This window comes from Passer domesticus, chromosome 2 (genome assembly GCF_036417665.1).
Source record: "Passer domesticus isolate bPasDom1 chromosome 2, bPasDom1.hap1, whole genome shotgun sequence".
NCBI lineage: Eukaryota > Metazoa > Chordata > Aves > Passeriformes > Passeridae > Passer > Passer domesticus.
The window spans coordinates 27521064-27545330 of NC_087475.1; the positions used below are offsets into that span (position 1 = coordinate 27521064).

At 38.2% G+C, this 24267-nt stretch overlaps 2 protein-coding genes across 2 annotated transcripts in view; both read left to right on the top strand.

Annotated features, from left to right (window-relative positions):
- The first annotated feature begins 1617 nt into the window (after positions 1-1617).
- Positions 1618-23545, top strand: CDC16 (cell division cycle 16). The gene is made up of 18 exons (XM_064407903.1): positions 1618-1749; positions 4521-4575; positions 5350-5447; positions 5930-5968; positions 6775-6915; positions 8301-8460; positions 9085-9179; positions 9807-9940; positions 10990-11069; positions 12619-12668; positions 13339-13412; positions 15325-15450; positions 16197-16349; positions 16944-17007; positions 17465-17526; positions 19636-19771; positions 20322-20412; positions 21515-23545. The coding sequence occupies exons 1-18, from the start codon at positions 1702-1704 to the stop codon at positions 21778-21780; spliced, it is 1872 nt and encodes a 623-aa protein (XP_064263973.1). The 5' UTR covers positions 1618-1701; the 3' UTR covers positions 21781-23545.
- UPF3A (UPF3A regulator of nonsense mediated mRNA decay) overlaps positions 21656-24267 on the top strand; it is a 28833-nt gene continuing 26221 nt past the window's right edge. Inside the window, exon 1 of the mRNA XM_064407908.1 lies at positions 21656-21772. The gene's annotated coding sequence lies outside the window, so the exon portion shown is untranslated. The remainder of the gene's footprint in view (positions 21773-24267) is intronic.

Consider the following 24267-nt stretch of genomic DNA (forward strand, 5'->3'; position numbering starts at 1 on the left):
TATGATTGTATGATTCTTAAATTTATCTTGTTCTCTCTGAATTACTGCAGTTTGCTACCCTGATGTCTCACACCAAATAGAAGCCACTGATCTCTGGTGAGTTATTATAACACCTGGTCAAAGAGGGACAAATCATGGGCTCCACCACTCAGCAGTTTCTAAATGTTATCAAAATCTCACTCAAACATCTTTTGTTGTACACAGAAAGACTAACAAGCTGACGAATACATATGCTGTTATTTCCATACTGGTTTCAAAGTGGATTTTAAACTAAATGCAATGAGTGGAATGGTAGTACTATTACAAGCCACAAGTTTCTGAGAACTGTAGGTACAAAAGCTTGATTGCATCCTGCCATGGAAGGTATTGCACACCCAGAAATTCTATTTAGGGAAGTTGAATGTGATAATAACCCTCACTAGATATGACTGTTGGATGCAAAGAAACCACTATCACATGGATTAGTTTCTTCATTACGTGATCTGAAAGATGAGCAAGGATTTTGCTTTCCCCAAGACGATGGTTACCAGAATATGAAAACGTGGCACACCTACAAATGTGGTTGAGTTAAAAAAATAACAGAATAAATTTATGCTTTACAGCGGGCATAAATATCTGCTTTCTGCAGCACACACACACTCAATGGCACCACAGGGTGACACAGTGTGAGGTGAAAAGCTGACCTAAATAATACCTGGAGGAAATCACAAAAACCAAACCATTTTACATCAAAGTGCAGCTACTGCAAATAGTTCAAGAGAGGGCACATGGATCCATTTTTTTCAGAGACTGTTTGCTTTGTTGCAGTCTCCACACTGTAACCATGAAACAAGTTTTCCTTACTCCTGGAAGGTCGTTCTTCCTCGTGTCCCATGCTTACCTGCTCCGAGACATATTGGCCAACACCTGATTTACTTCAAATCAGGCATTTTAATGGTTCACATTACTTGGGTTTCAGTAGTGAAAGCTGGCATGTTGAGTGGATGATTCCCTAATCTGTGACACCAAAAATGCCTGGGAGGAGCAGGACTCACAGAAACCCTCCCGAGACACAATCCACCATCCCTGCGAAGTCCCGAGGGAGCATTTTCACCACAATGCAGCAGCCCAAGGGACTCTCAGGGCAGCGGATCTCTGTGGGAGCCCTGGCAGAGACGGTCATGGAACCACAGAGCATCCTGAGCTGGAGGGACCCACAGGGATCATGGAGCCCAGCCCCCGGCCCTGCACATCCACAGGAGACACAGCCTGTGCCTGAGAGCGATGTCCAAGAGCTTCCTGAGCCCTGTCAGCCTTGGTGCCGACACCGCTTCCCCGGGGAGCTGTTCCAGTGCCCAGCCGCCCTCTGCGTGCAGAACCTTCTCCGGATACCGGGCTAAACCTGCCCTGACTCAGCTCCACATTCCCCCGGGCCACATTCCACGGACAGTCTTTCACTTCGAAACTGTGAAGAAGCCCCTCACCACAAATTTCCCTCTCCCTCACACAAGTCCCATTCTGTGTTTATTCAGGGCCGTGTGGAGGCAGAGGGAGGATGTCCCCGGCGGCCTCAGCGCTCCCGGAACGCCGCGCTCGGGGCGCTGTTTCCGGGCGGGAGGCAGGGAAGGCGGGGGGCGGGTTTGGGCGCTGCACCGGCGGGCGGCCCGCGGTCCCTCGGCGGCTCCGGCGTCCAGGGCGGCGGGAGGGAGAGAGGGAGCGAGGATGAACCTGGAGCGGCTCAGGAAGCGGGTGCGCCACTACATCGACCAGGTGAGCGCCCAGCGGGGCTGCTGGGGAAAGGGTGGCAGGCCTTTGCCTTTCCTGCAGGCAAAGCCGCGCTCGGCGTGGCTCCCGCAGAGAGGGAGGCCGGGGCGGGCGGCAGCGGCGGAGAGGGCGAGCATTTGTCCCCGTGCCCCGTTCTCCCCGGGGGAAGGAGCGGCGGGCACGGAGCGGGGCGGCGGGCCGGGAGCGCCGCCTGTGGCTCTCCAGCGGGAGCCGCGGCCTCCCGGTGGGTTTTCCTGGTTTCTGGAAGAAGGAGGAGGGGAGCCGCCGTGGGGCCGCTGTGTTTGCAGGATCCCGCCCTCTCGGGTTGTGCAAGCTGGGCCGGACCTTGCTGAGGCTGGGGAAACGGCCTCTATCGCACCAGGGCAGGCTCAGGTTGGACATCGGGGAAAAAAAAAATCTCTTCGCTGAAATGGTGATTAGGCATTGGAAGCGACTTCCCAGGGCAGCGGTGGAGTCGCCCTTCTTGGAAGTGGACATGGCTCTGGGTGATAGGTTTAGTGAGTACGGTGGGTTCTGGCAAAGGTCGGACTTGACTATCTTGGATGTCTTTTCCAACCTTAATGATTCTGTGATCGTCACAAGGGGAATGGATTCAAACTAAGAGGAGTTAGGTTTAGATTAAATATTAGGAAGAAATTCCTTACTGTGAGGGTGGAACTTGAAACAGGATGCCCAGAGAGGCTGCGGATGCCCCATCCTTGGAAGTGTCCAAGGCCAGGTTGGATGAGGCTTTGAGCCTGGTCTAGTGGAAGGTGTATCTGCCCCTGGCAGGTTAGAACTAGACAATCTTTGAGGTCTTTTCTGAGCCAGACCATTCTGTGATTCTCTGCCTGGTGATTAAGCTGCCCATCACACTCCTGCAGTGCTGCAGATGCTCGTAGGAGGGCAGGGCTGTTTTCATTTGTTGATGGATTCAGCAATTATGTTGCTACAGGGCAGAAAAAGAAAAAAAAAAAGACACACAAGGAAAAATGCATAAATAAATTAAGTTAAATGTAGCATCCAACTGTTCTCTTCCAGTTCAGACTTGGTGCAGGCATCACTGCTGAGGAAAGCACAGCCCTTAAATCAGCAAAGGCATTTCTCTGTGTGGCCAGCAAGTTTGAGTGAAAGGCTGATTAGGGACCTAAGCTAATTTGGTGGGTTTGATGGGTTTGGTTTGCTGTTCTCATTTGTTTACTGTTTCACCAAGCTGTTTTGCCCCACAGCTGTATGGACAGCAGTGCACTTCTGAGGAACATAAAGTCACTTTTTTTTGTGTAATAATGTCATCCTATGGTACTGTAAAACTGCTCAACAGAAGTCATGCAGTGCCTTGTAGGCCTGGATTATACCTTTCTTTTGTGGTGTTGAGGTAATAATTTAAATCTCTTTTCTTGTAGACAGCTATTAAATGTGTGTGGGGTTGCTTTGTGCATTTTTGTGGATTTTTTCCCCCCTTGGGAGTGCAGATTGAAACAAAACTATTCTCTTGACAAATTTGCTGGATGTTTTTAATCCCCATCAAGTAGGAAATGTAGGAACACATGAATGAAGAGACCACTTAGGTGGTGTAGTGCTTTATGAGGACTGGGGTACCATCAGTGTGTGCATTTCAGAACAGACTGCCAGACCTGTACTCCAAAAGCATAAACCAGTCCCTGAGGTTCTGAACAGACTCCACAACTGCAGTGGGGCAGGAGAGGAGAGAAGCCACCAAGGCTTGCTTAGTCTTCAGGGAAGCACAGGGTGTTTTGGGCTGAAAGGGGCCATACAGACCATCTGGTTCCAGCCTCCTGCCAGGGGCAGGGACACACTCCACTGGACCAGGCTGCTCAGAGCCTCATCCAGCCTGGCCTTGAACACTTGCAGGGATGGGGCATCCACAGTTTATCTGAGGAACCTCACCAGTGCCTCACCACCCTCACAGCAAAGAACTCCCTCCTAACATCTAAACCTGCTCTCTTTCTCAGTTTTAATCCGTGCCTCCTTGTCCTCTTGCTACATGCTCCTGTAAAGTCTTACAAATCCTTGCAGTGGCAGGGTATTTGTTAAGTGTCTAGCATATCCTGGGAATCATATTAGGGTTCATTGCATGGACTAGGAGAAAAAGGAACAGCAAGAATGCCTGGTGATCTTCTCAGGAGATAACCCCAGCCAGTTCTGTGAGATTTTGCCAGGCTCCCAAAATCTGGTGGGAACTTTTGCTGGGTTAGTGGGATATACCTGCAAATTCTGCTTCTGTCTGATCTCTGGTTGCCACCACTCTTAACTATTTCACTCACTCTTGCCAAGCTGGAGTCTCAAGAGTGAAAATGTGTATCCAAGAATAAAGGGAAATGCATGCAGGCACTACGGATTTATGTGAAGTTGAAGCATCTTGACTGGAGAATGAACATTTCTTGATTAGAGATGGTGCTGCTGAAGTTACCTGAAGTAATTTTGGTGCCCTTTTTTATATATAGTATTCTCTTTTTTCTAAAACGTAGCATTTTTTAAACTGGAGATGGAGATTCTTGCTACTTTTCCAGTGCTGGCAATTCAGCTAATGACCTATTGCCATACTTACAGAGCACATAACTTTTGGTCAAAGATAACTGTAGTATTGGCCCTTTTAAACTATTTGCTTAAGTTAGAAAGATCTGAAATGTGCATCACCATTCATTAGAGACTACATGCACAAGATATTAGATCTGACTGATGTACAGTGTATTTCAAAATTACTCAGAAAAACCAACCCCAAAGGAATACTAATTATTTCTATCTTGCTTTTACAGCAACAGTATCAAAGTGCCCTGTTTTGGGCTGACAAAGTAGCTTCACTCTCTCATGGTAAGTGCTCACTTTTTATATTGTATCTTATTAACTTCTTTCTGATAGTAAGAGTGTTTTGGTGGGGTTTTAGTCAGACTTGATTATCTTGGATGTCTTTTCCAACCTTCCAACCTGTGGCCAAATATTGATGTTTTGAGTTTGGTTTAGGTGCATTTTTGTAGAATGCCATTCTCTTAAATAGAGCAGAGCTCATCTTCCTTGCCTTTTGAACTTTGTGTTGCAATTCATGTTTGAACAAACCTTAAGGTTTGCTTTCCTTAAGAAACAAAAAAAACAAGAGCAACAAGAGAACATGGTGGTTTCCCCCAGGACTCAGGGTTGCCCTACTTCTGAAATTGCAGCTCCGAGCTATGGAAGTCTAGTGCTTGCACTGTTGTTAGTTTCCTACTGATCTTTTTATTGAGAGAGACATTTATGGGTTGTTTTTTATGCCCTATGTCCAAGACTAGGGTAACCTGCAACTGCTGCTTTTTAAATCTGTGTCATTGTTGTATCCTTCTCATGACACATCTCTATTATGACATTCTTTGTATTCACTGTCCAGTGCACCAAGGTCTTTAAAGTTAAAACTGATTATCTTTTCATTTTAATCTCTCACTGATAGAAACTGTAAGTACTTTATACATATTTATAAATAAAATTTTGTAACTCAGTTGGATGCCAGAGTAGGGGGAAGATACTTCTCTAGTGAAGCAAAAGTGAACATTCTGTATTAAAATAATTGAAGCTACATTGTAAAGCAATGGTCTGTAATTTGTTCTTTTACTTCAGAGGAACCACAGGATATCTACTGGCTGGCCCAATGTCTTTACCTAACAGCTCAGTATCACAGGGCAGCACACGCCCTGCGATCACGGAAGTTGGATAAGGTAAGTCATTTTAGTCGAGGACAGGCCACTGTTACTCCTCTTTAAAGGTTCTGCTGCTAACCACAGTGACTTCTTCACCATCACAGTAAGAAAAGTAATTAAGAAAGCTGCATTATTTAGTTTATAAGGCCCTGTGTTCAGTCAGTCAGGTTTATAGCATTGTCTCCAGACAGGGTCACAGAAGAGAGAAGGGGTCTGAGGATGTAACTGCAGCAGGTATGGGAAAGTGGATTGTCATTTCAGATGTAATTGTTTCAATTTTCCTTCAGTTCTGATAATGAGTGGGAAAGACGAGTCAAGTAAGCATCCTTTGAGAATTTAGTAGTAGAGAAAGTGTTACAGGCTTGGTCAGGCAGGACTTTTGGTGGTGAAAGGAGTGAAGAAGCCATAGCACTGAAAAAGGAGAGAGCAGAAGGGACTCGGGCAGTGTAAGCAAACACATTCTCTCTTTATAATTGATGTGTATGAAATTTTTCTTTCAGTTGTATGAGGCATGTCGCTACCTTGCAGCCAGATGTCATGTGAGTACATATTTTAACCCCTACTGGAAACAAGCTAAACTAAATAAAATACACATCTTGGGAAGATTAGGTACTTGATAGGCAGTGTAGATATATATGTGCATTGAAACAACAGGTTTAAATTTTCTGACAGTTGATTTCATTCTTTAACTTTTAGTTGGGTCACTGGAGTATCCATTGTGGCAATAATTGGAAGAAATCCAACTGATCTTTTTTCCCAGGGAATACTCCTCTAATATTTTGTGGGCAAAGAATGTGAAACATTTTTGTCTCATGTCTTCATGTTTACACTTTTATTTGGTTGGTTATAGTCTGACCAGTGGAGATGCGATTTATGGTGGTAAAACCATAGTTAGCAGCTTTGTACTTCTGTATAAGATGTCATACATAAAAGGTAAAATGCAGTGCTTTCAGAGACACAACTGAATCAATTGGTAGATTAAATACAGAAATTTGAAGTAGAATAATGTGCTGCTTATAGAATAAGATGATGGCATTTTATTAAAACCTATGTTAACTATTTTTAGAACCATACCTGTTTCTCTGACAGCATAATTCTGAATAATAATTTTTTCTTTATTATTACATGCTTTATTTTGTAATGTTTGCATATTATAGATGACCAGTAAAAGAACTAACTGCAAATAAAATTCCAAGTTGCCAAATAAGAAAATGCATGCATGAAAAACCTGCTGATAAACACTAGTTGTTGTAACCTGTGCCTTTGAAACATGATGCTGTGTTTGTTGGTGCCTAATGTACAAATTCTTCAAAACCTTGTTTTTTACATGCACATGTTTGGTTAGTATGCTGCAAAAGAGCATCAACAGGCCTTGGATATTCTTGATATGGAGGAGCCAATCAACAAACGACTTTTTGAAAAGTACTTGAAGGATGAAAGTGGGTTGAAAGATTCTACCACAGACTGGGAGATGTCACAATCCTCAGTAAGTGACATTATTTAAAAAAATATTTTTGTTGAAAAAAAAACTGTGAAGTCAGAAAGTGATTACACAGCTCCATGAACCTGAAACTGCATTAAAGCTTTCTTTTTCAGATAACATAATTTTCAGAAGTGCTTAATCGTTCTTCTTTCAGTCACATGTTGTGTGTTAGCTTGCCTGTATGAATAACTCAGCATGCAAAAATAAACAGGGCTTTTCAACAACTTCTTATAAATTATTTGCAGCTGCTTTGCAGGAACTTCATGATCTAGTATTGGTTTTTACAGTCTTTTAGCTCTTTCTTGATAATGTATCCTAACATTGCTTTCAATTGGGCAGCACATTCTGAAACAACAAAGCAAGTTTTTTTTTCTCTCTCGTCCAGTTATTTTTAATGAAATACTTCATAATCACTCAAGTGTTGTTCTCAGTGGGATATTCTTTGATCACATTTGTGAAATTTATGTAAGGTGAAGGTGAAATTTTTGAAGCTCAATGAAAAAAAATCTGTGTAGAGACACAGTTTAAAGAGATTGGTATGGTGTGTAGGCTGAAGAGTCTGTGAAGAGTCATTAGTTTCAGAGGTACAAATTAAAATTTATTAGCTGAAATTACAGTGTAGGTGATTGACAGACAGCATTTTCCCTGTAAGACTGAAGTAGCAAAGTGGGTTACGTTGCTGATGTGAACTGATTTTGAATGCTGGTATAATGGGATTAAAGGATTGTTTAGTCTGATGATAGAGTTGGGTAAGGTGTTAACTTTCTCTTTTGCTGACACTTTTGTGGCCTTCTGACTGAACTGAATGCCTGTCAAGTGAATTTGGAAAGAACATGTTAGTTAATAAACATTGTAGCACAACTGGTAATTATGGGCTTTCACTGTTTTCTTTTGTGGAATATCTATGTTTTGGATTTAAAACAAGGATATATTTTTCTGTTCAGAACAATTCAGTTCATTGATTTGGCATTTTCCATCTCTACTGTGGTCATTCTTGTCTTGCATGAAATATGTGGTTTAATGGTCAGCAAAGAAGTGTATTGCCTTTGAAAGGGACAATTTCTCCATATTGGATATGAAGGGAATTTAGTACAATTAAGTTACAACTCAGTATCAGAGAGCTGGATGCCAGAATTAGAAAAGATAAACTCTGTCCTCCTGTTGTTTATTTCAAGCATGTGTTTGGCAGTAGGTAACCTGACAGAGAATTCTCTGGACTTTTCTTTGAGATAGAGAGACAACTTTTTATTTAAAGACAGCACTAGAAAACCAGGTTCTGTCATATACGAAATACTTTCTACTTTCCAGGGAGCACATTTGATTTGTGCTGAAAACTAAATTCCAAACAATGATTCAGTCTTTGACCTCCAGTCCTGCTTTTCCACCAGATCAAGAGCTCTATATGCCTTTTACGAGGGAAGATCTATGATGCTTTGGACAATAGAACCCTTGCAACTTACAGCTACAAAGAGGCCTTGAAGCTGGATGTTTACTGCTTTGAAGCGTTTGATCTTTTAACGTCGCACCACATGCTGACAGCACAAGAAGGTCTGGAGAGAATATTTCCCAAACACAAGTAAAATTTACCTGCTTTCTCAAGATGTGTTTTCCTAGATAAAAATTAAGGCAATACAACAAGTAACAGACTCCAAAATGTTAAGAATAGAAAATGTGTGAAGTGAGTGAAAATTACGATTTGCGCAAATTTGCATTTGAACTTTTATTTTTCAGTCCTGAGGTGCTAAGGGTTGAAAGAAACACAGTAACCCAGCTGTCCTGCTTGTTAGCTCTTCTGCTCTGCCCAGCCCAAGCAAAGTTTTGTTTGTGTTTTCAATTTTACAGGCTTTGAACCAATGAAACCCTCCTGGGGTTTGCTTAGGCATTAGTTAATAGAGTATTCTAAGTGATAACATTTGACATGTGGAGTCAATAAAAATAATGGTGTGTTATTTCATCTTTATTACATTTTATTTTAAAGTCTAGAAGGAATAACTAATCAATCCTTAATTTCCAAAATTAGTACTAGTATCTGTTTCAGTGTATCTGTGCTGTTATAATCCTTGCAGTTGGGATGACCATCATAAAATCCTTTGTATCTCTAAGTTCTGGAAATGTTGGATTGTGCTGTTTCTTCTGTAATATGACCATTTCAATGTTTTTTAACTCTTATAGAAAAAGAACTCCTTGAATCTCTACCTCTTAATAGACAATGTACAGAAGAAGAACAGGAATTGCTTCACTTTTTATTTGAGAATAAATTGAAAAAGGTAAGTCCCAGAAATCTGGAGAATTCATTGAAAATCTTGACTTTGGGTGTAAATTTTCTTGGATCCCATTTATTCTGAACATGAAAATAAATATGGACTTTGTAATTTTTAAAGCCTTTGATGCAGTACATCTCACTTTATGCAACAGTGTAACAGTTTTCTGTAAATTGTTTTCTGCTGTGGTAACAAGTTGAAATTCTGATTTATGTTTTTGAAAATTTATTTATTGAGAGAACTTCTAGGTGGGGAAAAGGAATGTTAATAACATACACAAAACGTCAGTTACCTGAAAATATTAGGCTGTAAGAACATCATTCCAGACTGTTCTTATCTAAAGACAAGGTGATAAAGAGCAATAAAAATATATATTGCTCAGATTTAATTTCTACAGCCTACACTAAGCATGTTGACTATGGCAAGCATCTTTCATGTTCTAAATGAGCTTTTAAGTACATTTTAAAGAAGCATTTTACCAAATACAGGATTTATGGACTTCCAGTTTACAAATAAAACTTTTAAGAACTTTAAAACTTCTTAAGTATTCTTTTAGGACTGAAAATATTAACGCTTATACCATCTGATTTTAGTTTCGTTTTTGTTTCAAATGTTGTTTCTTTTGTCTTTCAGTATAATAAACCCAGTGAAACACTGATTCCTGAATCAGTAGATGGTCTTCAGGAAAACCTGGATGTGGTAGTATCCTTAGCAGAAAGGCATTATTACAACTGTGACTTCAAAATGTGTTATAAGCTTACTTCAGTGTAAGTGTGCAAAGCAACTTTCGGGTTTTTTTCTCTTATGGTGGGGTGTAATAATTTTGCCTGGAATTACAGCAAATATTGTTGTCCAATGGGTAAACATACATAACAATTTCATATGTATTGCAATATACATGTCATGTGTTATATATGTCTCACGTATTTAAAATGTGTAGTTTGTGTCTGGCAAGATGTTATATAGTTATAATACATATCAGAAGTAACCAAGGTAAAACTTGGCTTAATCAGCACTGTGCTGAACTTCCCTTCATCCGTCCTCTTCCTTATTCTGGTACCTTCAATTTTGTGTGCTCTCTACCTACTTCTTGTTGGGCCTTCAAAATAAACTGGTTTGAATCAGTTGGTTAGTTAAGAAGTTTGATTTCTCTGGCCAATAGCAGTTACAATGTTATTGACAATGATCAAAAAATATTACTAATTTAAAAGCCAGCACATTATTTCTAATTTTGATGGCCAAGTATCACATATCAGTTGTTATGGGCGTGTACTGCTGCTGGGGTCAGAGGCTCAGAACCCTGCCATGGTTTGCTTCTCAGCTGCTGTAGGTCTGCACTCATGGATGTGTTCCTGAATGCCACAGGAAACAAAATTTTACAGCTGAGCTAAATGTGACTCCAAAGGCATACTGCCTGGTGTTAACCTCAGGAAGTTGAGGACTGTTGTTTGAAAGTTGCTGTCAAATGTATGGAAAAGATGAACAGAAATGTTTGCTGTCTGTTGGTTAAATTTGAAATGACCTGCAAAACAAAATAGCATTTTATTCTGATTTTTAAAATGTATATTCAGCTTGAAAGAATTTTCTGTTATTCTCTTTTGTTAAGCTAAAATAACTGTTGTATTTTTGGTCTGAACAGAGCCTTTATTATGCTGTTAATAGTTGTCCTTTAATCACAAATAGTTTTCTGTTGCCTATTCTATTTTAGTGGTAACTAACTGGAACATTACTGCTATACAAGCAGTTTGCTTTTAACACACTAAAATTTTTGAAATGTGCATTACAGTTTTTTTGTTTGTTTGTTTGTTTTTTTTAGAGTGATGGAAAAAGATCCCTTCCATGCAAATTGTTTACCTGTACATATAGGGACACTTGTGGAGCTTAACAAAGCAAATGGTAAGGAGCACAGCATTTAATACAACTCAACAGAAGGCTGTAAAGCCCCAATTTTAATAAAGAATTAAAGATGCCAAGAAACCCCCTTGTATACCATATAAAAAATTACATCTATTTTTCCTCCTCTTGAAACCTGCCATTTCAAGAAAAAGCAACTGGTAAAGAAGGGAATATCAGAGCTGACAGCAGGATTCAGGGTTAGGGGGAAGTAGATGTGCAAAGAGTTCATGGTCGTGAGTGTAGCTATCTTTTAACCACTGGACTATGTAGGCAGGAGGCCTGTGAGCTACACTGCCTCATCCCTGTCATTGTGATTTCTGTTTCCAGGTATCTTTGTACAGTATCTGGCTGCACTTTTTCTGCTCAACAATAAAATATAATAAATTAAACTAGAAAGTAATCTTCAGCAATTGTGTATGCTTAGGTGAACATGATTACTCTGTGATAGAAAAGACTCTAGATTCTCCTTGCCTTTGCTGTTGTGAAGGCCTCTCTTTAGTTCAAACAAATCAATAATCATGCAACGTTTTCATTGGAATTACGCTGATATCTTACTTGCAGCTGGGGTGGCTTTTTCTCATTCCAGAATGCACATTAAACAAGTGAGTAGCTTGAATATTTTTAAAACCAATTGGAAAACAGAGCAAGGACCTTGTATGCTGTGCAGTCCCTCAGGATGGTGCATTATATGTACACAAATAGGTGCTGGTACTTCTTGGTGATTAGTGAAAGTTATTCTACAGTTAAGTACATCTGAAAATGGGGCCAGTGCTCTTGATTTTTTTTCTAAATCTGCCTTGAGAAGCATTATGTACAGAAGTTAATATTTTGGAAGCCAGCTGTAATACTATTTTTTTCTGAGCTGAGATGCGAAGTTCTCCAGGACAATCTCATTGGTTTAAGAGCACTGTGCTCTGGAAAAATAAAAACTTTACGTGCCCTATTTCCTTTGAAATTGCATAGGCAATAGAATTGTTATCCTGTAGCTGATTACTGCTGCTATTAGAAAATCTGTAGTAAGTTATTCCAGTAACCAGAATTATTATTTTTACTAAAAAAGTAATCACTTGGAATTATTCCAAATAATATAATAATTTATTTGCTTTTGTCCTATTTTCAGCATATTAATGCACAGGACTCTACTTTGAAATGGATCTAGCCAGTATGTTATACCTTTTAGATGTAGGAAGTTGAATAGTGTTTTACCTTGACAAGGTACATTCAAGTGTAATACTGCTGGCATTTATTGTAATGTATGGTAATGACCTATGTTGTTGCAGAATTCTTAAAGAGTGGGAAGTAGAGCTGCTTATTTGTGTCTTGTGAAGACTTATGGGTTGTTTTGGTTGGGTTTTCTTTAGCTAATTGCAAAACTGAATTTATTTTGAGGCAATTTGAAGCATTACAACTAAAAGAAAACATTTTGTTCACTTGTGGATTAATAATGTTAAGTGTTCTCTATATTTTGTATGGAAAGCTCTAAGACTTGAAATATCTAAGTGTTTTAGCATGTTTTAATTTTCTTTTCTTGTTTCTTCCCACTGTGTAGAACTTTTCTATCTTTCTCACAAACTGGTGGACTTGTACCCAAATAATCCTGTAAGTTGTTCTAAGTTTTTGTTGTCTGGTAGTTTCTTTTTTAGGTGAAAGCACATAAAAGTTGTAATGTGTTAGTTTGAGCTACAGAATTCAAAATCTGTTTCTGAATGAAACTTGTAGAAATGGTTCACTCCTTTTATCTTCTCTGCATTGTAATTCCTTTATGCCAAGGTTCTTTTTGTAAAATTAAGTACCTGTAAAAAAGTATTCAGTGCAAGCTGTTTACTTTGATTAATAATTTAAAACAAATGCTACAGTAATAAATGTCTACATGTCTCTGAGCAACCTTTTACAGTGTTTGATCACCTTCACAGTAAAAAATTGTTTTTCTTTGACTTGATCTTAATTTCCCGTGTTGCAATTGTACCCAGTGCTTCCCGTGCTGTCATTGCACCCCTGAAAAATCTGGCTCTGTCTTGTATTCTTTACCTTTAAATAATTGAAGACAGCAGTAAGCTTCCCACTTAGCTCTCTTTATGAGGCTGAGTAAGCCCCAGTTAGAAAGGTACATGCCAGCAGTTCCAGCTTATCTGTAACACCAAATTATTTGAAGACCTGACTGTGATTTCAGTGAACATGTTCCTAACTTCTCTAATTATTATGTTTTCCTCTCTTCACTGTGTGAAGTGTGATGTATCTAATAATATTCTATTTTGATTTTCATATGTAGGTGTCATGGTTTGCAGTAGGTTGCTATTATCTCATGGTTGGCCACAAAAATGAACACGCTAGAAGATATCTCAGGTAATTTTTTTTTCTGTTTTCCTTAGTGAATCTGTTGCTCACTTGCTAAGTAAACATTTATTGTTCATGATTGTTTGTAAGCTCATAAAGAGAAGCCTCAGTAAACTGGTTACTACTTAAATACTTTCGTTGCCACCTTTTTTTTGGTATAGCAGTTTAGACCTTATCCTTAGAGATACTTTAAAAATGAGGAAGACTTAAGTGGTGTCTCTCTAGGCAGCCACCTTCCTGTTCTGGGCAGGTTCCCTGCAGTCACTCATGCTTCTGAGCTAGCTACAGCTGTAGGTGATCAGGCCTCAGTTCTCAGTTGAGGGACACTCAGGCAATCTCCTGGGTTCAGGTTTCATGTCTGAAAGGAAATAATTATATGGAAAATTCTGATGTTTGGCTGTCCAGTTCTTTCTGTGCACAAGCTACAGTGGGCTTTTTAGGTTTGGTCAATGCTGTTTCCTGTTGGTGTTCTGTATGTGTAGTGAATATCAGCACTGGGGAGCAGAATTTGCTGTGAAATAGGGCATTTCTTCTGGTGCTGTAACCTCAAACTGAGAAGGCATGAAACAACCTGTAAGACTAATTTTTCCTGACAACTTTACAGACAATATATGTAAAGATGAGTTAGTAATTTATACTTTTTAAATGCCTGGTTATTATGAGTAAAATATTTAAGTTCCTTACAAATAGCACTGTGAAATTCTTCAAGTAGCTGTCCTGAGTGATATATTTGGTTTTGGTGCCGAAATAAAAAACATCTTTAAATGTACAAGCATCTCTAGACAGCAAGAAAGTATCAGTAGATGTTGAAGAGAAAAACAAACTAAGAAACAACCAACACCAAAATTCAGAGTAGTTCTGGCAAAAGGGAAAAGAGGTCTGCTGGAAGTTAAATAGTAACAAGATGCTTAAATATCTTGGAGAAGAATGATAGTGTAAAGCTAACAAGGCTAGGGGCATCTGTGGGCTACACAGTTCTGGTTTCCAGAAAAGAAACTTGAAGACACAGTCAAATATCCACATATCTTTGATTGCTGTCATGGGTGGTAAGATACAATGTTTGACTATCTAAAGTTTTGTCTCAGAAGACAGAGAACAAACCATTCTCTAGGGTCTGTCATGAGAAGTAATGAGTTTAACTGTGACAGACAAAATTTAGATTATATGTTAGGAAAAATGTAAGTTTTTATGGATAGTTAAGCAATATGATAGAATACATATGGAACATGTATTACTTCTGTGTCAGCTTTTAAGACTGGGCACACTTATTCTGAGCTGTTTGGTTATGAATGTCCTTGCCTTCAAATTCAGAAAGTAATCTACAGAGCTTTCTAATGTTCCTGTCAAGTCCACCTTTCTCTAAAGTCTCTAGGTTGATGTCTTGATGCTCAGGTTGCAGTTTTCACCTCAAGACTTGAGTGACATTTTGTATCCTTCCCTGATGCATGGCCTGTGATGTGACAAATGCTCTCCTTCTTCAAAGCTAGTGCAATTAGATGGCAAAACTTCAACCTAGATGTTCATTTGGTATATTCATATCCTGCTTCTTAAACTTGGATTTGATAGAATATATTTATTTCAAAATGTGTAGCTAGGATTTTGTAATGAGTTTTGAGTCACTGCTAATGTTTTGTGTATTTTATTCAATTTTCCTACTATATAATTGTTTATGTTCAGTAATATCAAATAATTTCTCCTGTCTGTGAACAGTAGCAGAAATAATAAAATCAATTCACAAGAATGTGTGGTACTTCTAAGTGAGAAATAGTCTGAACTTTTAAAATGAACTTTTTTTACCACTGGTCATTACAATTATCTCACTAGATACCTAGCCATGTGGCATAGCATTACTATCTGAGTAATCTGAAGCAGATGAAATTTAATTTCAGATGTGTTTGCTTGTGACTTCTCTTGTTTTTAGCAAAGCTACTACACTGGAGCGAACGTATGGGCCTGCATGGATAGCATACGGACACTCATTCGCAGTGGAGAGTGAGCATGACCAAGCAATGGCTGCCTACTTCACAGCTGCACAGCTCATGAAAGGGTCTGTACAAACTTCGTAGTTGGCAAGATTCAAATGAATCCATAAGTAGTGCAGAATATTGACTTGCATTCCTTTAAACAGTAGCCAGGCATTTGCAGCAATTATGTGGTAGAGAACAAGGGAGGAAAAAATCCCCAGTAATTTAACCATCTAGTTTTTAACTGCATTATTTGTGATTATTGTTCTAATTTTATAAGTTCTAAAGTCAAGTTTTATGTATATGTAATCTGAGTTCTACCTGAACACCTTCTGAAATTTGTGAATCATGGTTGTCATACCAGCTCATCAACTGCTCTATAGTAATAGCTTGAACAGCTCTTTCGTGCTGTGGGAGGGGGTTGTAAAATGAGTCGTGAACTAATCGTGTCATGTTGCTTATAAAACTATTGTATTTGATTGTGGTTACTGGTAAATGTAATTCTTTTATCAATTACTTCCTCCACGTTCTATTTGTAAGTTAAATATATGAATGAAATTGGGGGGAAAAACCATCAAAACTAAACTTAAGTGCTGAGAAGATACGTGTGATTGCAGAGCAGGTTACAATTACCTATTGGAATTCAGTCTCTTGTTAAACAGAGATGGAAAGTCTTTTAGACTTCCCCTTAGGTTAGTACTCCATTTAAATCAGTTGTTACTTGGGTGTACATAAACATATGCAAACAGCTGGCATGTCTTTACAGTTTGTGACTCCATTCTTGACAAGCACACAGAAACAAACATGTACTTTGTTTTATGGTTTTTAGGTGTCATTTGCCAATGCTCTACATTGGACTGGAATATGGTTTGACCAACAACTCCAAGTTGGCTGAACGGTTTTTCAGCCAAGCTTTAAGCATTGCACCTGAAGATCCTTTTGTTATGCATGAAGTTGGAGTGGTAGCATTTCAAAATGGAGAGTAAGCTTGCAAAATATGATAAAATACTATCTTAAACATGGATTATTCTTAATTGTAATATGTCAATATATCTAAGTATCTAAAGTCCTTATATTAAGCTATAGTGTCTTTTGGTAGTAGTTTAGATGGTGTTCACCTTAAACCCTTGCTTTCTACATTGTTCTTCCTCGTGTAAGATTGAACAAGAACAGACTTTAATGCTCGAGGAACATCCAGAGATTGATGCTATCTTTCATGTGCCTGTCATTGTGTAGCTGAAGCCTGAAAAGGCATCAATCTGCACACATACTATAAAATTTTGTACAGCAATATTTCTTGGTTCCAAATGTATTCTGGGGGGGAAAAAAGCCTAACCTATATAAGAATTGTTTAGCCAATATTTTTAGTTTGATTCTGATTTTTTTTAGTTTTTTCTTGTTAGCTCTTAGGACCACAATGCAAAATATAGCCAAATGTAAATTACTGGGTTTTATGTCTAATTTATATCTAATTTCACACGTGATGAAATAATGTCATAGAAATCTTACTTGAATACACTTTTCTCATACTGCTAATGTAAACTCTTCACTAATTTACTTTTCTGTCCCCCCTTAGCTGGAAAACTGCAGAAAAGTGGTTCCTTGATGCACTGGAGAAAATCAAAGCTATTGGAAATGAGGTATTTATTCTAGTAACATGCAAGATCATAAATTTGTGAAACTCCAGCAAATTCTGTAATAGCTTGTGACAAAACATGTTGTGCTTCTTTTAAGATAAAAGTAATACAGTATAATTTTTTTTTTGAAGCTGTGCCTTTAGTGTTCCTAGGCTGAGACTTGACTTTTTCTAGTTAAGTAGAAAACAAGTTTTGTTTAGTTTGCATCAAGTTTTAATAACACTGGCCCTTTAAAGAAATATTATTAGCTTTGGGAATGTAAAAAATAGAAAAAAATTGTTGTTGAATAAATGTTTTTGGCTTGTTTGTTTTGTTAAGAGTTTAAAATGCTTGTGGTATTTTTCTTGTTCATAAACAAAATTCCCTATTCATTTGTATGTTTTGTTTTTTTTTAAAGTAGACAAAATTTAATTACAGTCTAGGAAGCTGCAGTTATTTGAATTGTTGCATTATTTTGCAGGTAACAGTTGATAAGTGGGAGCCTTTATTGAACAACTTAGGACATGTCTGCAGAAAACTCAAGTAAGCAGAGAGTACTGGAGCTCCATCTCTCCATAATGCTGCACAAATGTGTTTTCTCTCTCCTTTATATCAGGATTGTGTACCACATGAGAGCAGTGTAGAATTGCCCTGTAAGAACAAGATTCTCTAAATCAGCTTGTGAATATAACTATATTAATCAACACTTATATCCTATTTATTACAAAAAGTTAAAGTACTTTATGTAAAAGCCCTTCTTTAACTATTGATTCTTATTAGGGAATTAGTTGTAGGCATTTAGATGCTTGTATGGGTGTGAATTTTAACTCTCCACTGTCGCAGTCCTCACATACTGAAATATGTCCACTGATCATTATATAAATACATAATTAACATAAAGGTAGGTTTATGCAAATTAATTGCTTGGATTAGCACTTACTTTTTTTTACTAAAGTGAAATATTCAGTGGCATTATAACACAGCAAGTGAGTCTTACTTTATGTTTTTTAGAGCAAAACTATCTAATATTTCATGTTTCCATTCAATTAATAGAAAAGTGCAAAGCATATATATACAAGTGTTAACAGTTTTAACATAGAGACGTTTTCTCATTAATTACCTTAATGTGACTTTAGCCAGTCCTTTCTTTGTTCAATCAATGCAATTTTAAAAAAATATTTTTAATGGTTTTAATTGCTCAATTGGTGTACGCTGTAATTTTTGTTTCAAAGCTGCTAATGAGAATGTGATTATGGTAGATGAAAGCTGTACTTCTGCTTTGGCTTTGGTAGTAATTGCTTTGTGCTTTAATTGCCAATTAGTCCTCATTTTCATTATGAAATAAGGACGTATAACAGTTACTCCTTGTGCCAAGATCAAACAAAAGGCACTGCTTCTGAAATCTGGTCATGAGTATAATTGCAGGATTTTTTCAAATACTTGTTTTGTTTATAATTACCTTTGTATTTTTAAAATTTCTACAGTAGTTTAACTAACTGCTTACATCATCCTTTGTACAACTTCTAGTATTTGCTCAGGTTCAGAAATCAAAGCTAAAATATTTTTGCAGTCTTTTAAACCATCTTCCAACAAAATCAAGTTGAGAATTTAGGCAACTGTACATATGCTTTGACATCTTAAAAAACTCTGTTATAACTAATTTAGTAGTGTCTGTAATACATAATATGGCTATTATGAAAAACTTAGTGGATATCTGTCTACTCACTACTATTATGTGGTTGAAATTTGACAGCAGCCTATTAAAATACAGTGGCAGTTAATTGGATGTGTAAATACTATGAGTGAAAATGAAATAGAAATCATGTGAAATGTTTGTGCAGCAAGCAAATAGTTGCATAATTTTTCTGCCTCAGTTGTCACTTAATGCCCTCTAACAATGTCATGTGATGCTCATTGCATAATTTCATTATCACTTTAGATGTTAAAATTTCTTATAAACAGGTGATATCTATCTTTATTTTTAACAATGTAGAACTAGGATGTCAAATGTGACAATTTAATTTCTCAGAGTAATGCTGTAGTGTACATTTAATCCTTATTTTATAAAATAACAAATGCAATAATTAATAAAGTGTAATTAATAGACAGTTTTCAAAGACAGGTTGTTATTAGATATACATGGATATGTGTAAATCTCCTTTTCTGATAGAACGTGTCACAAAATGATGAAGGTATCAGTGTATGCAGCACTTAAGGGTTGTGAGATTTCTGCCCAGAGAACTTTTCTCAGTTTGAATCATTTGTGATTTAGTCTCCTAAATGCTCCGTCTCTCCCTAGGGAAGGCAAATGAAAGCTACAGAAAGAAAGCCAGTGCTACAATGAGCAGCATTAAACATCTAAAGCAATTTACCATACCAAACAGCTAAGATCTCCAAATGGGACCTAGCTGTAGGCAGCTGCTTTCCTACATAAGGAGAACAATGATTTTTCAATTACACTGAGGAAGAAAATTGTCGATATCCATGACTCTTTTGTACATTCTTAGAATTATGTTCAGAGTGCAAAGCAATCATTTTAAAGTTCTGGCACAATTGTGTTCCACTTTGCTAAGGAAAATACCCACAGGGTACTGTAAAAACACCTTTCACCATGAACCTTACTAATAGATCTCCTGTACTTAACCCTAACAGGAAGTATGAGGAAGCACTGGAATACCATCGCCAGGCTCTGGTGTTAATCCCCCAGAATGCTTCTACTTACTCTGCCATTGGCTACATCCACAGCCTCATGGGCAATTTTGAAAGCGCCATTGACTATTTCCACACGGTACGTAACTGCCTTCAGCTGAAGGGCAGGGCACAGGTTCTGTTATTTACTGTTTCACTCTGGTTTGGGTTTGGAACAGAGAACCCAAATTTTTTTCCAGCTTCCAAATGAGTGTTTATTTTATAATCTTAATTTGGTTTTTTTCTTAAATCTCCTATATTTTATTGGTAAAAAATGGCCTCTTCGGCAAACTTTTGAATTGCAATTTACATTTTATGTATGTAAGCTTCTCGTGTACCTGAAATAATTGTAAATACTTCCAACCTAAAAATTTTACAGTAAGTAAACAGCAGCATGTGCTGTAGCTCATATGTGAATGATTTCCTATATGTGTTCTTTTCTGGTTTTGTTTTTGTGTTTTCCTTGCTTACTACTTCAGCCAGTTCATAGCATGGTGTCATTTTGGTTGTTCAATGTTCTGCTTTTACAGTGAAGACTGTGCTCCGATAGCATCCTGGAAAAACAAACCAACAAACTGAGCCATTGCAGACTTATAATGTAAATGTTTTTATTTGATGCTAAATACTTTTGCTGGTTTTCTTTTCAATAGGCCCTTGGTCTCAGGCGGGACGACACATTTTCGGTCACAATGCTTGGACACTGCATAGAAATGTACATTGGTGATTCTGAAGCCTATATTGGTAAGTCTCTAACTTATGTGTCTCTTGAAGTCATTGAGTCCTTTGAGAGGAGTGTTATGTCAAGGACTGCCTACCACTACCTAATTAACTCACAAAGTAGAGGGTGTCTTTCTTTGGTTTTTTTTGGTTGGGTTTTTTAAAAGCTAAGTGAGTCAGAACTTAGCAGCAATTACAGATGACCACTGGTTTTTGTGAGCATCATGACAGTACTCTCACCAGCATAAAGAAAGGAAACACTTTGTCATTAAAGGTGTTGATGGCTTCTTTTGTACAAAATATTGATTTGTGACGTCTTAGATTGCAAAGGGAATGGGAGAAAAATTCAACAGAGGTAGGGAGTTAGGAAATCAGAGCACTAATGCTAATGTTGTTGTAGAGCAAGGTATTTTCACCTTGTCAAAACTTGTCTCTGTGGAGACAGGATACGTTTTTGTGACTCCAAAAATACAGCTTTATATATGGTGAAAAAAAAGTGCTTCATAACAGTAATACAGTATATTGCCGTGGGTTTAAATTTTCTATAAAGGATTTTCCCTGCAAAAAAACTTCTATATTTTTTAATAGATTTCTGCTTCATTGAGTTTAGTGATTTATCTGTAGTGAGCACAGTTGATGTCTTGTCAAGCATGTTAAGAAGGCTGAAGCCTTAAAAGTAAAAGCCATCTGTGTGCTGTAGTGCTTTTCCTGCAGATTTTTCCACACAATTGAAACAGATGTTTTTTCTCAATATTGTCTTGCTCCATATGTAGTCACTTAACACATCTGGAAGAACCATGCAGCCATGTGATATGCATTAATGCAAACCAAGCTGTGTGTAACTTAAACAAGAAAAAAGCCCCTTGGAGAATTGGGAAGAGAATTGGCAATTACTTCTCAAAACACACTTGAATCTGAGTTGTACTTCTTGTATTGTGCTTTTTTGAGAAAGGAGGCTGCTGGATTTTTTCAGAACAACTCATTCAGATTCAATCATTAAGCAGCAGCAGCTCCTTGATGATCTGAAAGCAGAGAATTATAGTAGTTTCTGAATGACAGTTTCTTTGAGATTACATTTTTGGGAGTATTCATTTGAAATAAACTACTGGTTTGTCTGTTTTCCTAGGAACAGAGATCAAAGACAAATTAAGATGTTATGACTTTGATGTACACACAGTGAAGACATTAAAGAACATAATTTCACCTCCCTGGGATTTCAGAGAATTCGACATAGAAAGACAAACTCTGGATGAAAGTGGCATAGTAACATTAGAGACATCAAATCAAAGGAAAAGTACAGATACCAGTCGCCCATTGGAAGAAACCTTTGAGATTGAAATGAATGAAAGTGATATGATGTTAGAAACATCAATGTCAGACCATAGTACGTGACCATAAATACTGGTAGAGAGCTCATTTTGTCGAAGTGTACTATGTTTGTTTTAGCATTTTTGTTATGGTGTTGTACTTTCATGAATTTGCTATTTTTTATATGAATTCAAACTACTATGTACTTAACACCGGGAGTTTTATAGTTCCTACTTTATAAATATTCCTTTCCTCACAGCACTCTCATGAATCCCCATCTGAATCAAGAAGAGCTCATAGCATTGATGTAGGCCATATACATAGTTTGAATCCAGAGTATTGGCTATTTTGCACATGCCTGTGCATTACTGAAGATGAATTCAAGTTTTAGACACAACTGCACTTTGGAATTCAAGGGTATCAAGGGAGGAAGAGCTTGGGGGGGAGTCTGTATTTTATCAGCAATTGCACACACTCTCACTGTGGAAATCTGTTGGGTCCAGGTCATCCCATTGCTTTCCTATGAGGACCAGCACAGTAGTGTAGAGAAGTCTGGTTCTGTCCCAGTGATAATGGGAATTGTGCTGTGGCTCCACAAAGGGAACGGGAGATGCCCAAATTCCCTTCCATATGTTAGAAAATATAGATTGGCCTTTGCATTGAGTACAGAATTCAATGCCAATCCCATATACTGTTAAACATGAGAAAATAAGGTGAACAAAAATGTTTTACTTTCTTGTTCTACAACAAATCACTGAAAGTTACACATTCTCCTGAAAAACATAGACATGCCATGAGTCTTAAGTGATAAAGTATCCAAGCAGAGTGTAGGAAAAACTAATAATTTAGGAGGCATGTGCATCTCCTGGGCAGAGTCAGGTCTCTCTTCTTCAGTGTGACTGACAAAAAGAGTTCATACAAAGGGCTTTATTTTCACTTGGAACCTGGTAATTGGGGTGTGGTTCAGGTGACTTCTTTGAGGTAAACTGGGGATCACTCTGGAAGAATGTATAATGAGTGTGTCTCAACAGCTGCTCTGTTAGGCAGGTCTCTTCCTTTACACGATCTTTTGAAAGTTATTTTTACATCTGTGCTCATGTATCCTGAATGATTGTAACCAAGAGTATCTTGTGAATAATATGACAGCAAAGGCTTGTTGCTGCACACAGAAGGATATTGCAAATAGAGTCTCAAAAATTCTCAAGGAGCCAAACTCCTTTTTCTCTATATCATTATTTTTAATCCAGCATATGTCAGTCTAGTTTTCTAGTAAGACATCATGGCAATTTCTAAATGGAAGGTGGCAAAATAATAATCTAGAGAATCAGGCCTTTTGACTACTATCAGACATGGATATAAATCTTGTATATTTTTGCTCTGTTGCTAATCTTTCTCATTGGCAAAATGGTTTTAAATAATGAGAGAAGTTCACCTTTCTTCCTGCACTCCCCAGTTACAATCTGATGCTGTGTTGGCTGTGATGGCAACATTGGTTTATGTTATTCCTGCCTGTAGGAATCTACTGTGCCACTTCCTCAGCTGTGGTAATACAAATCCTTGTGTGGTTACATTGTGAATGAAATCAGGGAACTGGAACAGCATCTAAAAATATTTTCTAGATCTGATCAATTCTCAGGTTCAAGGAGAGCAAGCCACTGCTGTGTTACTTGTTGTCATTGGGGCAGAGAGGTTGGAATGGGAGGAAATAGATGGAATAGCGAGAATGGGCATTGCTGTAACAGCAGCCTGGCATGACACTGTGCCTTGGCAGGTATCTGTTGGAGGCCTTTTGGCTGGCTATTGCTAACCTTTGTTTATTGGTATTAAAAATTGCCCAGAAAGAAATGTATGCAAAGTGTCCTAGATTGTGATGGACTGTTTTGGATGTCGGAGGAATTCCTGATACAGTTTGGCTTGGCTCCAAGCCTCTCAGGCAGCTACAGCTGGGTTAGAGCTTGTGAGCTGGTTCATGATGTGTGTCTCAGACAGGACTTTAGTGAAGTTCTGCTCTCCTCATTTATCTTCTGTTCAATGTTTTAACCTGCTCTTGTTCTGTCCAAATCCCTGCCTTTGTACTGGCAGCACCCGCTTGCCCTGGTCTTCTGCACCTCCCATCACCTGTCCTGTTCTTTCTAGAGAGTGCTTGGTGCCTTTCTGGGGTATTATGACATCCACCCTGGCTCTGGTTAAATTGGATATTGTCCTTGTCCTCGTGAGGACTTTGGTTATTAGTTTTGGCCTGACTAGACCCCAGATTCTTGATTTGTGCTGCAAGCCATTGCCATTGCCTGACTTGGCTCTGGCTGCTGCGTACAAGGGTCCAGGACTGTCACGTTGGGTGGCTGCTAAATATACCCCCAAAAGGGACATTTTGACTCTGTCTCATAACTTCATCTTTCTCTTCCAAGGATTAGTTTTGTCTCAGACTCGGGAGGTCTGAATGTTGCCTTGAAAGTTTTCAGAGCAGATACGAAAACCCACAAGGTATTTGTGCTGCAAATGGCTCCAAAAGTTTCTTCATAGGTGCTGCTGCCTAAAAGGTTTGGAAACAAATAATGTGTTAGCTCAGTT

Bases quoted from the DNA above. Each gene is read 5' to 3' on its own strand.
- CDC16 (XM_064407903.1), top strand. From the start codon at position 1,702: ATGAACCTGGAGCGGCTCAGGAAGCGGGTGCGCCACTACATCGACCAG. The intron at 8,461-9,084 runs GTCTGGAGAGAA...TAACTCTTATAG, and splicing joins CATGCTGACAGCACAAGAAG to AAAAAGAACTCCTTGAATCT. The intron at 19,772-20,321 runs GTACGTAACTGC...TCTTTTCAATAG, and splicing joins CCATTGACTATTTCCACACG to GCCCTTGGTCTCAGGCGGGA.